General features: G+C 40.4%; 1 protein-coding gene and 1 pseudogene across 10 annotated transcripts in view; both read left to right on the forward strand.

Moving 5' to 3' along the window:
• The window catches only part of csnk1g1 (casein kinase 1, gamma 1), a 38226-nt gene extending 25736 nt beyond the window's left edge, over window positions 1–12490 (forward strand). For 5 of the 9 annotated variants that reach the window (XM_084943579.1, XM_084943665.1, XM_084944082.1 and 2 more), the window contains 3 exons: window positions 4084–4190; window positions 7502–7525; window positions 8292–12490. In XM_084943579.1, the coding sequence (XP_084799705.1) occupies window positions 4084–4190; window positions 7502–7525; window positions 8292–8346 (186 nt within the window). In that variant the 3' untranslated portion in view covers window positions 8347–12490. The remainder of the gene's footprint in view (window positions 1–4083; window positions 4191–7501; window positions 7526–8291) is intronic. The other 4 variants (XM_084943914.1, XM_084943998.1, XM_084944168.1 and 1 more) reach the window with 1 other exon arrangement.
• Window positions 9869–18188, forward strand: LOC146394054 (small ribosomal subunit protein eS17-like; annotated as a pseudogene). The gene is made up of 6 exons (XR_014799899.1): window positions 9869–9913; window positions 14050–14087; window positions 14819–14970; window positions 16868–16973; window positions 17198–17263; window positions 18062–18188. The product of XR_014799899.1 is annotated as a small ribosomal subunit protein eS17-like (transcript).
• Window positions 18189–18600: the final 412 nt, after the last annotated feature.

Genomic DNA, 18600 nt, shown 5'->3' on the forward strand with positions numbered 1-18600 from the left:
TTGTTTTGCTTCTGGGGATTCCTTTTACTAAATGGCATTCACTTAAAAATAGTTTGGAAATGTAAACATTTTTATACATATATTGTGAAACTAGATCATTCCCTGGAGTGCCATGCTTCTACCATGGCACTCTGTGAACACAGTGTGGAGAAAAGGGTGCTGTGACCAACGCAGTGGTCATCAGACTTGGCTTTTTCAGGCTTTATTATATTACACATCAGAATCAGTTATTTAACTCGTTTAAGTATAGATCATCAAAGAGCGAAATCTCTCTTGTCCTTTAATGCAAACGCAACTTATTTCCTTTAGGATAACTGCTACACTGTTACAGAAAGCTCTCTTTTTTTTTATAATGTTCTTTTTTCCCACATTTCGTACACAATCAGGTGTATTATCCTGATCTACAGATGCGTACATATTCAATCAGGTGAAAGTGTAAGGGGAAGTTGTTGGCTTTTTTTCATATATTTGGGCAAGTAAACCTGGAAGTTTACAGATAAACACAGAGTCTTTTCTTTTTTTGTGTTGGGGGAAAAAAGTCAGCATATCAGCAAGACAGGCTTGGCTTTTAAAGAGGCAGGCAGGGACTTTCTGTTGTGTGTTTTTTCTTTTTTTTTCTTCCTGTATCATGAAAAAACAAAAGGAAACCAAGTTAATAATATCTTTTTTAGCACAAAATGTTTCCTTAAAAGTCATTATACAGCTCAGGAATTCTCTCTCAGTTCAGTGAAGGTAAAAAAAAAAAAAAAAGACTGAATAGGTGTGCTCGTAATTAGACACTCGTTCAGACATCTGGGATGTGCCTTTCTGGGAAACAGAGACACACTGAGTGGAATTCAAGTTGAGATTTGATTTTACTCGTCTCTATGGTGCCTTGGCTCACATGTGTGAGCAATGCTGCTGACTGATTGCGTATGATAAAGTGGGTCCACAACAAGTGCGTGATGTGAAATGAAATTAAATGTGTGAGTAGACGTACAGTCACATTTAATTTTTTTACAGTCTGGCTACACTTTACTACCCCACCATCTGCACTGCTAGTTTGTCTTATCCTATCTGTCCTGTCCTATCCTTTGCATATTCTCCTGTCAGGATTCTTATAAATTCAAACATTGGGGGGAAAAGGATGCCTGAATGAGGCGTCTTTTTGTGCCTATTAGGCCCTGGGCCAATCAAAGACAGTAGGAGTAGATGTGTTTGGCACAGACCAAAGAGCTTTTCAGGAGAAGACCCACACACACAGTGTGAAGCATGTCGGTAGATATGGTTTGGGGTTTCTTCCCCAGGGACTAGAAAGCTAATCGATTGAACTATTAATCCTGGAGGTCACCCTTTAGCAGTGTAATGATTGTAAGCACACAGCAAATCCACCAAGGCCGAGCAAGAACACATGGAGGGTTATGAGATTGGCTACAATAGTCACATTTCATATATGAAATATGTCTGGACAGTTGCATTCAAGACTGCATACAAGAAATTATTATTTATGCTTAACATTGCAATACTAGCTTGAAACAAAGTGTTTACTTCTTCTAGACAGGAATATTGAGAATTTTCATTGTGGTAGATCAAAGAAGATATGTTTGCTTTCCTAAATATGTCCAAAAAGCCAACAAATCCACTTCACTCCACTTTTCACGATCTTTATGTACTCATGAGTGCATGTGGATGCACACAAACCCATTTTTGTGACAAATAAAAACATTGCTTCTTTTTACAGGCTCATAAGTTCAAGAATAAACGGCTGCTACTGGCATCTTGATTTTATGATTTGTCCTTCATCTAAACATGTTTTTTACAAAGCAGGATTACAGTCACAAGGGGTGTGACTTTTTTGTTTTTTTCCTCCCCAGAATTCCTGCTTTATTTTTAATAGCTAAGAATTTTGACTTTCATCTCAGAATCCTGATTAGTTCTTCACAGAACTAAAGAAAACGCCAGAATTCTGAGGCTGAAAAGTAAAAATTCTGATTCTTTTTAGAATTCCGAAAAGGGTGGAAGAGTCATCACCCATGAATAGGGATGGGTATCGTTTAGGTTTTATCCGATACTGGTGCCAAACCGGTACTTTTGAAACGGTGCCGGTGCTCAAACCAGTGCTCAAACCGGTGCTTAAAGAATGGAGAACACAAAATTGGTCCAAAAACCTCTCATGTTCAGCTGTTTTGTTTTTTTTTGTAAAAAGATAACAATGTTAGCCTTTTCTGCAGCTATAGGGCATATATGGTATCACTCTTTGCTGGAAGCAGTGCTTAAACAATGGAAAAAACACAAACTTTGTCCAAAAACCTCTCATGTTTAACTGTTTTCCACTTTTTCTCTGGTCATTTTAGCCTTTTTGGCCAGGGTGAAGGGAGTATCTGCCATCAAACAAGAAGACAGCCGCATGTAACTACGACAGTGTTTGCTAGTTCACCTTACATGCATTAATTTAATAACGTGGTTAGCCTACTCAACGTAAATTACACACGAACAACATTAAGCTACTCACGCAGAGAAGAACGGCTGCTGCTGCCATCGTAAATTACACATCGTAAATCCTCATCATTTCTGCTACACTGGCAGGGCTAGGGGCCAGGACTGTACTCTTCGGATTTTTGGGGGATGTTGCTAACTCCGGGTCCGATAACAGGCACCACACCCGCAGTAGATGTGCTCGGTGTGAGGTCTCGCAGCAAGCTATCAAATACGGCGCATTTCTCGGCTTTTAAAAAAACGCTATGCGTCGCCAGGTGTTTCATTGGATTTGAGGTGTTACTTCCTTTGACAGTATCACCTTAAAGCACTTGTTGCAGGCTGCTGAGTTTGCATATTTTGCTGTGAAGTACAGCTTCTGATCATTTTTAATCTGTAGCTCTGCTCTAAAAGAAAGTACGTACCTGGACCCGCCTACTATCCTCGGAAACATAAAATGATTGGCTAGAATCTAAAGTGTATCACAGCTCAGGAAAAAAAAGCACCGAAATAAAGCACCGAAATGTGCGCTGCTTTTCGGTCTGGTTACTACCGTTTATGTCAGAACTGGTGCCATCATGGCACCAGATACCGGTACCCATCCCTACCCATGAATACTTATAATAAAAATAATGTTTTTTTTCTTCAGTGGCCCCAATCCTCTTATGTATGTTTAAGAAGTCATTTTACTCATTTAGTTTTATTTTTAAGTAATGAGTCTATAGGTTTGCTGAATGGATTCCACAAGCAACAGAAAGATGTTGGTGCAGTTTCGCTTTATACCAGGGGTGGGCAATTGATTTTCCCAAGGGGTCACATGATAAACCAAGACTGTTGAGGACTGCACCAATAAGCTGAACTCAGTTCTGCTCAATATTAACTATTTCTTTGTTAGCTTACCAGTGCAGCCCTTCTCAGTAGTCCCAGTTTCTCATGGGCCCTTTGGGGAAAATCAGTTGCCCTCCCCTGTTCTATACAAATCTATTAAAATGAGTTTTCTACATGTAGTTGTAGTTGCCCATGTTTGGTGAAGTCTTTACTTTAGTTTCAGGTGTGGTCACTGGTGAGACCTAGCCCTTGTATACTGTAGGGACACAGCTTGTTTGTTGAGGGAAAGCTAAACTGGACTACAGCCCTGTATTTACGTGATATTGTAATTACTGCAATCTGAAATTTGCTTGCCTCCCTCCCAACCTGTGCTGTCTTTTGGGATTAAGTTTTGACTCTTGAAAGTCTTTTATTTTTTCTCTCTGGAGCATTTCAACATTCTAACTTTGGTGACTCGTTGCTGTTTTGGGGCAAATATCGATACACACTGATAACAAACAAGAATATGCTTGTATGACTTAAAGCTACAAAATAGTAAAAAAAACAAATAGCAGAACCATTCACAGACTGCAAGCCAGGTTTTTCTTCATGTTGTGGTGTTTTTTTTGGGGGTTTTTGCTGCCATGAAACCAGTTTCTCCCAATACAAGCAAAACTAAATGAACTAGAGTATTTGTGTTAACTTGTTCTTTGTTAACCAGGTAAACTTTCTGTCACAGCAGTATCTGGTTTTTCCATACGTATCTGTTGTGTGGACACACATAAGTGGTTTAACTGAACTTAACACCAGTCTGTGTCACAGGTGGTCAGTTCAACCAACGGGGAGCTGAATGCAGACGATCCGCTGGCTGTTCATTCCAACGCCCCAATTACAGCTCCGCCAGAGGAGCATCCGCCCGACGAGGCCAAGTATGTGTCATATAGCCACCACGACTCTCTTCCATGTCCATCTGTCGCTTCCTCTCTTTCCCTCTTTCCCTCCCTCTGTCTCCTTTTGCTATCGTCTGGAATTGTGACAGCTCCAGCCACCAGCTGTCATCTTCCACCTGCCCCTCTTATCTGTCTGGGTGTGTGGGTTTACGATCTGCAACCAGTCTCTATATCCCTCAGTGAATTTTCCTTTTCTGTAAAAATGGGAAAAAAAGCCATTGTACAGTACTGTGCAAAAGTAAAAGCCAGCCCTCATTTCTTTAATAGCTCTTTGGAAATCACCCTGGTGGAGGAAAAAATACAAAACTATTACTTTATATCTATCAAACTATGTTATCTTTAAGATTTTTCCTAGATTCAACTTAAAATGGAAACAAGTTTTGTTTTTACGATGGGCTGCTAGTAACAATATGCCTAAAGTTCTTTGTAAAGTTGTTTATGTGTAGACACAACACTAGCTCATCCTTTGAGTTAGGTGCCATTTTATCCTTGAGTGATTCATAGGTCAGTGTTAAGTGGTTTAACATACTGAAGAAAAAAAGCAGCCACTGGCCGACAGAATGCCTGGAGAACTATTGCTCAAGAGCTCTTAAAAAATTACAGGAAAGCCTGGCTCCATGGCAGTAGAAAAAATAAAGAAATGAAGGGTTGCCTCAAGACTTCTGCACAGTACTGTAGATTAACTAATGCACCCCCTCATGCCTGTGCCCAGCCAATCAACCATTAACATAGACTACAATCTCTACAGCACACAAGTAGTGTAAAAATCATTGAAATTAGTGTTGGCACTGGTTTGAGCTGGTAGCAGGAACTAACCAGTAAATGGTGCCAGTCTTAAGCATCAGCAGCTGGAATGGTGCCACGCTGCATGGCTGGCCAACCACTGAAAAAACTGCTGTGCAAGCTGAAGATCACACGGTTCGTCTGACTGACAAGAAGTGAGGGCAGCTCTTAGGATTCACACAGCTCTCAGACAAAACAGTATATAATAATGAGGAGATGCATAGTTTGAAACGGAAGTAATAACAGAAATGTGGGAATCAACTTTAAACACATTTTCTTTATCCACCATGCTTTATGATATTGATTGAGGGAGGCAGCCATTCCAATTTAACTTCAGCACTGGACCACTTGACTGGTCTAGATTCAAGTCTGCAGTGGAAAGATTTATGATGCTCGGCCCAATTCATACAGCGCTTTCAGCTCCAAGTGCTTTACATTAAAATAACAAAGTCCAGACATCAAACAAAGTCAGATAAGACCAATAAAAATAGAGGAGTTTAAAAAAAGAAAAGAAATATAAGTAAACAAATTAGATTAGATTGTGCGTAACTTTTAATTTTACATGCAAATAAACAAAATTTGAGAAAATTTGAGCAGAGGATATTTACTTTTTACTTTTTTACTTTCAATTATTCACAAATTTCTTCAATTAAAATTTTTAATAACCGCCCCACTGAGTAAGTAACCTTAGAATCAGCAACAGCCCGACTGAGCCTTAAAAAAATGAAGTAGTTAACCCAAAAACAAAATTGTTTTGATGATTTTAAGACATTTCTGGCCGCAGCCTTCGGGCAGCTGCTCGACAGCTAAAACGTCATGAGGACTGAACTTCATAGCACGTCCCTGACAAACTGTAACAGTGTGTATATATAAATAAATAGTAAGTGTTTAACAGAACACCTTGCTGAATTGCTGGTCCATTTTATGCTCTTACTTCATGTAGTTTATGTACACACTGGTGTTCTAGTAACACATCAAAATGAGAGCGAGCGCACTATTGAACCCCTAAACACCCCAGAAAAAAAATCGCTCATTGCGTACTGCGTTTTAATAGGCTTTACATATAATTACCTATGAACTTGTTTTAGATAAGTTCAGTTCAGCTGTCTGGGAAAGTTCAGTGCTGAAGCGATTAACCATGAACCAGCTTTAACAACAGTGTTTATAAAGTGTTTCCTTGTTGCAAGTCGCCTCCTGAATCTCCGAGCTGCGTGTTCTTTTATTAATGTGCATTCATTTCTGTCTCTGCCCAGATGGCCGGCCTTGCTGCTGTTGTCTCCTTTAACACGATTGCGTTATATTATGATTGGTGTGTTTTGTGCCCATCTCCTCTTTGATGCCCCATCAAACAAGAAATTTATTTTTATTTTTTTAATGACATAATGATGGCAAATTGATTTAAAATTGGCCTTATAGGAAATATTTGGTGTAGTTAAGCTGAAATAATACGACATTTTTATTCACAATCATGGACTCAATCTAAAAAAGACAAAAGGCTGTCTTTATAGGACCAGTTTAAAATGTTAAGCCTCAGTTGCACAGCCCTAGAGACTGGTTGGTGATCATCTGGCAAACACAGGTTGCTAGGGAAAAATGTCTATTCTCCCCAACTTTATTGGCAAGTAGTTGTTGGCTGTTGTCGGCTTTTTCCATGTGAAAGTAGTCACAAAGAGTGCGTCGCAGTGAAAACCTCGGTTTGGGCGCTATTGATACTGACACAGTCGTTTGTAGTTTGCATGAAACTAACTTGTCTGCAAACATTGTGAGCTGTAGTGGAACTAGGCCTGTGGGCCTAGAGACTGGTCCATTAGACTCTACAGCATCCTGTGTCCAAAATAGGAGACAAGTTAAAGTCACATGATTAGTGGTCATGTGACTGAATACCCACATGTTCGGGGGTTTTTTTGTTTTGTTTTTTTGCATTAATATTTTCACCTATTTGTGGGATAGAACAAATCTAGTTACTTAATTGTTTTACTAAACAAAAATAGTTACACTACATTATGTTAGTACTTGTTGTAGCATTAAAAAGTCTAGCCACCCACAGTGCACATTTGGCCAGTTTTTTAAGTGAGCACGTAAATGTCAACTCTTGTGGTTCATTGTGTTTAACATAGAAAATGAAATATTCAGAGAAAAACAAAATACAGTAAGTATAAGGACACAATGATCTACACACCAAGCAGCTTTTGTTAAAGGATTTAACATTTTAGAAACATGCTCAAAACGTGATGCCGTATCACCCCCGTTCCCGGGAATTCTAGGAGACATAATAAGCTGCAGGGATGTTCTGTGACCTTCTCTGTGACCTTCTCTCTTTTAACCTCTCTTAACTTTCTGTCTCTGTGTCCACCTGTGTCCTGTTGGTGCGTGGGTGTGCATGTTTGTGTGGCATGTTCCCAGCCCCATCATCTCGGTCTCGCTGTATTAATCTATCTTTCTTTTCTCTTTACACTCCTCCCTCTCTCCTCCTCCTGCTCCTCCTCCTTCTCCTTCTCCTTCTGTAGCTGCGTGAAAATGCTCAACCTGTGGTGAGTCCCTCTCTGCTCGTCCACATCAGACTCATGGGACAGGGAGTGGACCAGCCTAGGCTGGGCCCAGTGGAGTTATTTACAAAATGTAACCAGACTCTCACTGGTGCATATTATATAGTGCCCACAAACACTGTCAGCTGTGTTTACTGCCAAGTTTCTGCCCGTTTTCTGCATTTGGTAAACCTTGCTGCCTGACAAACATTAATAAATAATATCAGGCCAGAAAGAAAAACTCAGTCTTTTTAATTATGGCTCCTTTATAACTAAACATTTGACTTTAGGTTACAGCCTTTTTGCATGGAACACCACTATTTGTTAAATATTAAATGAATCTGAGGGTACCCAGTCACTGTCCTATGTCCTAATCTGCTTTTTTTCTTGTCTTTGTATGTTCTTATTAACCGTTCAGGCTCACCGTGTCCTGTGACTTTTGTGTTCACTGCTTCCTTTTTAATTTATTTTTAAAGATTTTACCTAGGAGAAGTATTGCCTTCAGAGTCAGTTTGTAGTTTTTGTTCCTCTGCCATTTGTCTGTTAAAATGGTGGGAGGTGAATACGCAAACGCTTGGTGGATGGGAACACATCCATCGTGTCCATGTTAAGGTGTTACTGAGTTCTTACTGTTCTGATTTAAAAGACAAAGAAATAAGACTCAGATGAGGCTCCTGTGATATTTAACACACTGCTGTGTTTGTTCTTTCTCGTGCTTCATCTGACGCTTCTCTCATCCACGCGCTCATTTAACGTCCACGTCTTTCTGCAGGTGTTGCTGTTTCTTCAAGCGGAAACGGAAGAAGAACACGCCACGGCAAAAATGATCACGCAGCACCAGCCTGAAACGTTCCAGCTGTTCGGCTCAGTCGATTGTGATTTTATTAGAAATCAGTAAGGTCCCGTTCAGAATAGAAAAGGGAGTCATCTGAGAGATCTTGATTGAATTGTTCTCCGTTTTTTGGACAAGTTTAAAAACGGTTTGCTGAGATGTACAAGATGCTTGTGTCTTCTTGTGGGATTTTTTTTTTTTTTTGTCCTTTTTCTTCTTCGCCCTCCACCCCTCTGTCAAGCTGTGCCGGGTTGTGTTGCAGGTCAGTCGGCCAAATGGGAAAAAACCTTTCTGATGGAATTTTGCAGAGGATAATCTTTTTTCCTTCCTCCCCCAAGACTCCCAACATCAGTATTTTTTTTTCTCTTTTTTCTCCTGAAGAGGAAGAGATGGCACCTCCTGTGGAAACTTGCTTCACTACGATTCCTGCTTGACTCATAAAATCATCAACTTCAGTTCCCTTCTAATCTCCTAAATGCATCCTGCCCTCAGTTTGCAAACTCATTATGACACAAAGCCCTTTATGATGATTCCTGATGTAGGAACTGAATGTAACACAAGAAGAGCCAAGAGTGTAACCGCCTATCGTCACATACAGGCACAAAGAGCATCAGTCTGCCATTTGGCCTCTGCACGTTATATTTTTTGTTGTTGTTGTTGTTTTCTTTTCCCCCCCGTCCTCCAAAGAGGTCAACACTGGCACTGGGACCGGGGCCTGAGACATCAGAAAACAGACACCTCGTGTACAGTGTTCTCTGCTCATGCTGCTTGGTTAAAGCGCTCCCCTTAACCTCGCTGCTGTCAAAACACACTACAGTCTCTTTGGACTCTCCTGCAGTTTTTGCTCCTACCCTTCGCTGAGCAGCAACATGACACTTGTAGATGCAGGGGGGTGGGAAAACAAATGCTATTTATGCTATTTATCTCTTGGTTTCCACCAGTTTTTCCTACTAATTCTTAAACATACGCACTGAATGTATGGACAGTAAAATAAATGACTTTAAAGCATTTATATAATCTGTCACGTGCACGGGAATGAAATTGCAGTTGGGGAGCTGAGACCAATGTTTTTAAAAAAAAAAAGAAGAAGAAGGAAAAAAAAGGTGACCAAAACTAGGTGGGAGGGTCTTAAATGTTGTTGATCTTGTAGACATTGGGGGATGCTTTGGAATAACATGAGGAAAAAGTGATGTGAGGCACTTTTGGAGAATCACAGCCTCTGAAACGCTTCTGTCCAATGCCTTAACCCCCCGACCAACCTACTGACCGACCAACCGACCGCAGTCACATCACCACTTGGATGACACGTTGGCGGCATAGTTAATGTGAGATTTCAGTGTCTTTTTTTTTTTTTTTCCTTCTTTTCCCCATCCCCTCCCCTTTTGGGTATCCTGTGTAATAAAGAGTACCAGACTGTTCCCAGCTAGTGTGAGAGCAGTTAACGACTTCCCCTTTGTTGACACACTGAAGATGTATTCCCAAGAAAGTGATGCCAAATGGAACGTTTTGGTGTAATGATGTGTAACGGTGTTCCAGATGTCCCCCGTCCCCCAGTTACCCTTGTGCGTACCAGTGTGAAGACCCCACGTGCTGCAAAGTGGTGTGTGACGTTTGGACGACTGCTGAACCCCCTTCTCCTTGTCAGCACCGGGAGAGGAGAAAAGAGAGGGCGGAGAAGTGAACGTGTCTGTACCATTCTCACTCTTTATTTAGTGTCACGGAGGACTGCCTTGAAACAAAATCCTCAGTACGTCACCTTGCCTATCCTCCTAACAGAATGAATTACCATATGTGTGTTCTTTTTCTTTTAAATTTTACATCTTATGCTAATGTGAATTTGTTGAATGCAATTTTTTTTTTCATTCCAAATAGCCATGGTTTTATGGGGAAAGAGGTTAAACAAACAAACAAAAAAGCTTGAGACCATGACTGCACTACATTTGTTGACCCCGGCTTTCCCTGACGAGACCCTGCCTTCTTAATACTGTACTTTAAATGTGCTTATTACTTTAATTGTAGCTGCCTCGTGTGCTAGGCCTTCCCTATAGGGTGCAGGGAATACACACACACACACACACACACACACACTCTTCTGTTTTTTGCCCCACCCACTTTTTTTGTTTGTGTGTGTGCCATGACAGCTTCCATTCACTCAATTTCCCTCTGTCCACACATGCGCGCGCGCACACACACACACACACACACACACACACACACACACACACACACTCTCATTCATCCAAGACCAAGATGAGTGGAGTTTCAGGTTTGTCTCCATCATCTTTAGAAATATGATGTTGTAGATGTTGCAGATTTTTCTCAATGAATCAGTATGTAAACCTGCTTGTTATATGTATTTACACTGTATAGCTTCCAGTTTATTATTTTTTTTAACCCCTGACATGTTGGTTACTCTGGGGTCTAAGTTATTGTGTTATTGAAAGTACTTGAATTTGAAAATCTACGGGACCTTTTCTTCTTTTCTTTTTTTTACCCCTTTTCTTTTCTCGGGCGTTACCATAGTAATTCCACACATAGGATTTGAGGGGAACGGTGGGAAAACCAGGCTATCCGAATGACAGGTATTCATGTCTCTGATATGTCTTAATGCCTCTTAAAGTTTATTTTTCCCAGACAAACACGGCTCGGCCATTTCATTCCAGCTGCCTGAGGAAAAAACTCAAAGTATTCTGATATGGATATCCAGACTGTAGCCTTCAGTCTTTCCCCCCCATGGATTTCCCTGAGTGCCATTTCCTGAGACTACTACTAGCCCATGCCTTTTACCTGTGCCAGGAAAATATGAAGTTGAATGTTTTATTATTTTAGTTTTTTCTGTCTTTGGATGATTGCATTCCACCTTGTGTCCTTGAAGGGGTCCGCTGTCATTTTTGGGAAGAATCCTCGAGCAAACGTGGCTCAGCGCAGCAAAGCGTTGCAGTGAAAGTGTTTCACGAGTCGTTCCTGTTGGTTTCTTTCATTCACAATGTCACTGGAGAGAAACTGGACACCAGGTTTATTATTCCCGAGTCGGATGTTGTGACTGATCATCTTTGCGACATTTTCTTCTTCCGTTAAAGCTTGCGGGTTGTCCAGCTCTTCAGCTCCCGGCTGAAATGCTCGATATGTTACTCTGATGTATCCGCTTTTCTTACTGTTGGCCTCATGCAGAGTGGTATAGGAGTGCTCTGCGTGACTTGTATCTGCATGGCTTACCTGGAGACGATCTTTCTCTCTCTCAGTCTCCAGCGAATTTCCTCACCTGTAGGGCTCGTATACTGTTGGGTCAGTGAGTCAGTTTTGGCTTCCAGGCCTCATGTAAAATACATCAAACATTTTCATGTCTTCATTCCTTTTCAGCGGCCATTATTTCTTACACAGTTCACTTCAGTCAGACTTTGGATGTGTGTAACTTAGTCAAAGCAGAGGACGGTGTGAAGTGTGAATGAACGGCTTCGGTCTCTTTGGGTTCTCTGGCACTTTTTCCTCGTTGCTGTACTGTAGACTTACTGTGTTGGATTTACTGTAATTTTTTTTTTTTTTTTTTTTTTTTTTTTGAGGGAGAGGTGACATTTGCTACAATATTGTGATGATTATTTGAACTGTAAATTGTACAGAGTTCACAATTGTAGTCTGTTTTCTGTTGGAATCCATATAAAATCGTATTCTCTGATCATTTTTTCCTTTTTCTGTTTTTTTTTTTTTTTCCCCTGACTGTGGAAAATCAAATTGTACAGCTCCAGAGTTTATCCTCCTCCCTCGGCATTGTTTTTTTTTATTTTTTAGAGCCTATGATTAAGAGGAATCTTAAAACTGTAAATAAATATTATTGTGCTGAAATATGAATGTCACTTCAAAAATGTATTTGAATGAGTTAGTCAAGGGCTTCAAGAATGAAGGACCCACATTTCTTTTTATGGTTTCATATTTTTGATTTGCAGAAAGGTAAAGGTCCTTTTTATCTGAGATGCCTATGTTTTATTTTGTGTTTTGTTTTTTTTGTTTTTCTCTTTGGATTCATATAATACAATGTGTCACACATGAACCTTATAAAAATCACTTTTTATTCCCTCCACACCTAAAGGGAAAACTCCAATTTGCACCCTTTTTTATGTAAAATAAAAGATCTCTCCACCTTGTGGGCATGTCTCTTGTGACGTGATTTTTGTAAAGTCTGCTTCAGGAAATGTTTTGACTTTGATCAATTTTTTAATGTGTGTGACTTATAAACCCAGCAGATTTGGACCTTCATATTCAAAAACCAGAAATGCTGTTTTCAGCTCAGTGTCTGCATAGGGATCTCTGAAGTTTTCTATCAGGGCAGCTGTTTGAAGACAAGTTTTACTTTGTTTTAGAGTTTGACTGATAGAGGAGACCAATATTTTAGAGATATCAGCCAATATTTTTTTCCTCATGTGGAAGTTTTATACTGCCCTCTGGTGGACAAACAGTGCAACACCACCTCCTACAAGGTTGAAGGGTGTTTCTCCCATCTTTTTCTTAATTGTATTGGTTGATATTAATGCTGATACCTATAGACTGGCAAATGTCTAATATTAGTCTTGCAAATAAGTTGGATGGGTTGATAAAAATAGACATTTGTGTCACAGCAGCCAAAACAAGAATGTGGCTCATAAAAGTAAAGCTTTTACCATCAAATAGCTGAGGAAAGAAAATACACAAATGAGCTCACTTGAATTAAGATGTGGAAAGGTCAATCTGCAGGTTTTTAATTAGAATTGGAATTTCATAACAAACTCAGATTTTGCTCTTTAAGGGTTTTTAACACCATTATGGCCGGCCAATGTAAACGGACCATTTCAAAACAAACTGGTGCTGGAGGTATTTTGACAAAAGTTTCCTTTTTACATCTGTCACAATAAGGTATTGCACGTAGTTTTAAATGCCACTTCAGCAGCTACATTATCATGTAAGTTGTGAAATGGTTTTAATAAAGACAGGTCACATTTCTTTTTTAAATGTTTTTTATAAATCCCTTTACTCCTAAGATTTATATTTTGTTGCTAGGCAGCTTGAAAACTGTCACTTAGCAAATTAAAAATATATTAAAATATATTTCATGCTCAAAAATCTAATTTCATCTTGGACTGAGACAGTCTTAGTCCCTTGGGGCTGCTTTGCACAGAAAATATTTGAAAATAAACAAAAAATTTCATTTTGTAGCAAAATGTTAAACCTCTGAGCAGTGCACTCCAGGTTTTAATTTACTGTATCAGTCTAATTAGTTAAAAACATGAAATGGTGACTGTAATTTAAAAAAAAATGTAACTGGTTATTTCTCAATTTTTTTTATTGCTGCAAAGTAATGTATGCATATGAACGAATGTTTGTGCTGTTAAAGCAACTTGTCATCTGTAAGACAAAATTACAAAATTTGGTTCAAATCTCAAAATGTTGATTTAATTTAATTTTCTTTTGCATCAGTTGGAATTATTTTCTCAGCATTTCGAGTTTTTAAGGCTCAGCTCAACACTAACCGTGACCCTGACACTAATCCTAATTCTAATGTTGATTTATTAAATTGAAATTTTGAGATAGAAACCCAAATCTTGATTTATGTGCATAACAAAAAAATAGTTCACAATAACGTGATGTTTTCTCCTCCCACCGCCAGGCGGCGACACTGCTCGCTACGCTGTAGCAGCGCAGCCTCTAAACTATAAACTTCCGGTGTGAGCGTGCGTTAACCCTTTTCCACCGGTCCGCGTCAACATGGTGGGTCCACGGAGAGCGTTTCATCTAGTCGTCCTCCACAATCCTTCACAATCCTCACTGGCTGTCCCGTCACCGAGCGGCTACTACCGTCAGTCTGCACACAGGCGACACGAAGATTTATAAAAGGGGGTTTTCGACGCACTTTGGTGGCGTTAACCATGTAAACACAGACTGACTGCTCCCGAAGTAACCGGGCACCAAGCCGCAGTTTCGCGGTGCACCTTTACGGGCAGTCGGCAACAGTTTGGCTCCCCTCGTGTTTGTATGCTTATCATACCGAGTTAATGTCCGTTAGTTGTTGGAGGAAAGTTTGTTCATAAGGACAACTTGACTTCCGTTTAGCCGTCTTTACCGTGGCAATGTTTTGCACGGGGACTAGCTGCTCGGTGACTTGAGGATGGTGATGAGTTTGTGTTCAATGTACTCAAAATATGTTTTAACGTTTATTGGCCATTAATGTCTAAATATATAAGTTTCGTCTGTTAAATAAGTCGTTAAATGTGCTTTATAGACGTTTAAACTCACTTGACATTCCGTCATATGATCTGTCACTACGTAATTTTAACATGTGACACACTTTGCCACTAAAAGCTGTCATACCTTTTCTCTTATGCCAAAGTTTTTAAACTGCAGACCGTGTTTTTTGGGGGAATCAGTGAAGATATTTGAAATTCCTTCTTCAGCAATCCATACACACGAAATCTAAGTCTGTGTGCCTCCTCCTCCTCCAGGGTCGAGTCAGGACCAAGACGGTCAAGAAGGCCGCCAGGGTGATCATCGAGAAGTACTACACACGACTGGGCAATGACTTCCACACCAACAAGAGGGTGTGCGAGGAGATCGCCATCATCCCTAGCAAACCTCTGCGTAACAAGATTGCAGGGTGAGTGGAGTTTCAGCTGTGTGCACTCCTGCTTTAGCCTCAGATCATGATTTGTTCAGCACAGATTTAAGGCAGAGGATTTCAGCTACAACATGCTGTTATTTCTTCAGCATAGCTTCACTATCCTGAGAGATCAAACATTATTTATGAACCTCTGTCCCTGTCCGAGCACACCACACAGGAGAATGTCAGAGCAGCCCACATAGATGTATTTGAGGTCTGGTGGGGCCAAGCGTTTAGCTAGCTGACTTGTAGATGGTAGTAATTTTTTCCAAGTGTAGCTTTAAATCAAAATCTGGCTTGGTTTTCCCCTTGGTGTGGTTCCTTTGTCCTAAAGTGGCTCAAAACGGATGTAAAAAAACTAAAACTAGTGGTTAATTTATGTTGAACTTTATCCGACCTCAGTCTGACAGCAGGGGTAGGGTGTTTGCAGTTCGCTGGCAGTCCAGGGATGGCCCATCTACCTGCAGTGAGCTTTGTTGTCAGATGGAGGCAGTGTACAAAGTATGTGGTATAACCGGTCTGTGGGCCACTCTTGCTTGTCTACTGTTGGCCCATTGGCCATGGAGAAGAGTGAAGTTGGAACAAACAAAGAGCTGAAGTGAAGCAGATTGTTTAAAAACAGTGAAAAATGTACACTGTCTATGCTTTTCATGCTGTATCTCTGAAGTTGTTTTTCATGGTGAAAACAAACTTCCCGAATCTGTGCCCCTTGTCAACCAATCAGCATTAGGCAAATGCTTATGTAATCAGTTTCCAGTGACGTAAAGTAAGGATTTTGAAGGACCGCAAAGCAGCACATGTGGAGCTGTTGGCGTAAAAAAATGAAGTTTTCCAATCAGCTGTTGCATGTTTGGGGTGCAGAGATGGTGCACCCCAAGTCAGAACCTCTGAGAATTCCTCCCTCTGATTTCCTACGGCTAGTCATGTCAGCCGTAGTCAGCCATGTCTTGAATTCAGTCTTTGTCTTCATTTGTGCGTGTTTGTTTTTTGATATTGAATGAGATTGATATGTTGTGTTTTATACGAGTGGCATCTACTATTTTAAAAAAAAAATTCTTTTAATTTGGGGGGGTTGCTTTTTGGGTTTTCTCATTTTTCTTTGAGAAAAAGGTGACACTCACATGATTTAGCGCGGATATATCTTCTTTGTGATCTCTTGAATGAAGCCGGTGAAGAACCAGAGTGGCAATAAAGTTTAAATGTGATTCGGGTTGGGGACAGTGCATTTGCTTTACAGCGAGAAGGTCAGGTTCAAGTCTGCCAGTAGGCAGTTCGCATGTTCTCTCCAGGTACTCCCGCTTCCTCTCACACTCAAAATGTAGTTAAGTGTGCATGTGAGTGGGAATGAGCCCTGACAGACTGCTGACCTGTCCATGGTGTAGCCTGCCTGTCAGCCTAATGTGATTCGGGGGGAGGTTGTTTTGGGGGGGTTTTGGTTAGTTGGTTCATTAAAAAAAAAAAAAAAAAGACTCAGCTGGTATGAGTTTCACACCACGTTTCTGCAGGTTAAACGACTTGATGAGCTTGGAAGACGAGTCATGTGAAGTGTTTGTTTTTAGCTAAAGTCATTTTTCTCGGATTGTTAGATTCTGTGTGTGTGATGTGCTTCTGTTATGAACCTGAGAGCTGGTGCACAGTAGCCACTCATTTAAACTCCACCATTGCTGTTTTGAATATTTTCTGTGTTTGGTCTGAATCAACTAAAACTTCAGACATGTTGAACAAAAGTTAAATCATAAAACTTCTAAAAAAACAAAGTTAAACTTAGAAACATTTGTATTTTGCTGCTGGAGGTTTGGAGTACGTAGAAATGTGAACTGCTTACAGTCAGAAAAAATGTGTACTAATCTGCTGTAGGTTTCTAATTGTGTGTTTGTGCTCACTTGTGTCTCAGGTATGTGACACACCTGATGAAGCGTATCCAGCGCGGTCCAGTCAGAGGAATCTCAATCAAGCTGCAGGAGGAGGAGAGAGAGAGGAGGGACAACTACGTCCCAGAGGTCAGTTCACTGTCTTCTGTCCTACCTGTGACGGCTGACTGTAGTGCTCCCCGTGCCTTAGGTTGCACACCTTGTGTCGGGCTACGTTGAGCTGCCGCTCGAGTGTCCACGGGTTTCCTTAAGCATCTTTGTTGTCACTGAGCATTTCTCTCCAGCTGTTGCTGGAGTAAACATGGAGGTGAAAGGACAGTTCAGGTGGCTCATTTGTGTCTCTCATCCTGTAGATTTCTGCTCTGGACCAGGAGATCATTGAGGTGGATCCAGACACAAAAGAAATGCTCAAGATGTTGGTGAGTCTCAGATGTTATTTGCTGATTTATTTGGTTGCCACATAATTGAAAGTCCTTCTGAATTTGCAGCAGAACCCTGACATATGATTTCCGTTAGTAACACTTAATATTTTGATAGAGAACATAATGGGCACATTGCAAAGAAATTGCCAGGTGTAATTTATCAATAATGGCCATTTAAGTACCAGTGTGTTTAGTGGGGGTGGGAAGGAAGTAGTTCTACACACATTAAATGAGTGCATTAAAAGGGTGGAGCAATCACCTGTTTTTTAACTGACATTTACATTTTTTTTTACATTTTTAACTGACTGAGTCTTTGCAGAGTTAAAGCACGCCCATATTTATACGTCATGCGTCCAATTTAGGCTGTGGTGTGTGGTTAGAGCAGGGTGAGCAAAATTAAGAATCCAATACATTAATAAGCAGAGAAAAGATAAATATAGAACAGAAAACACTGGCATGTCTTCTCCTTTTTCTGCGACTTCTGTAAACATTTTTCTGAGTTTATGGACTCAGAAAAATGTCCTGGACATGTTACATCCTGTGGAAAACACTAACATGATTGAAATGTTCATCTAGAGGCTTCATAGTTGGACTTTTGCTAAACACTGACTGGCATCACAATGGCTGCATCCACCTGTAATCCAGTCGGGGTAAAAATGAGAAATAGTCTGGGCAACAAAGTCACTTGTTTATCATTAGTTTTTATTTAGTCTGAGGTGTCATTGCTAGCTGAACTGTCATGTCACAGCTTTTAACTTGGTTGTTTAAATCACTAAAACTTTCTTCTTCTTGTAGGACTTTGGTGGCCTTTCCAATCTTCAAGTCACTCAGCCATCCATCGGGATGAACTTCAAGACGCCACGAGGACTTTAAAATCATGTTTGATGGCCTCTGAATAAAGACAGTTGTTAAAAATGTTCAATTTAAAGCTTTCTGGATCTTTCCTAAAACATACATGAACATTAAGGAGTGCACGTTCTCATCAGCCAAACTGCCCTTACTGAGAAAGTCAATAGAAGCGCTTTGGATAGGTAGTAGTGGTAAATGAGAAGAGGCTCATTGCATCATGGGAATCCACAGTATGGCCATGGTACTTTTAAGTGAATTTCAAGTACTCACAACACTATTCTGCTTCAATAGTTGGGCAGTGGTATTAACAGAATCAGGTGCTCCTAATGTCTAGTGCTTCTGGTAATGTAATTGCACTGGGCTGAGTCGAGTCACACAAAGTAGTTGGTGTATTTAACCCTCATAATGTCCTCCCGATTTCCATACACCTGTGGTCCTCAGGGGTCAAAAATGTCCCCACTTCATTTGAGTGTTTTTTAAAGTAT

The sequence above is a fragment of the Perissodus microlepis genome, chromosome 1, assembly GCF_051167445.1.
Source record: "Perissodus microlepis isolate ML-2025 ecotype Zambia chromosome 1, ASM5116744v1, whole genome shotgun sequence".
Taxonomy (NCBI): Eukaryota; Metazoa; Chordata; class Actinopteri; order Cichliformes; family Cichlidae; genus Perissodus; species Perissodus microlepis.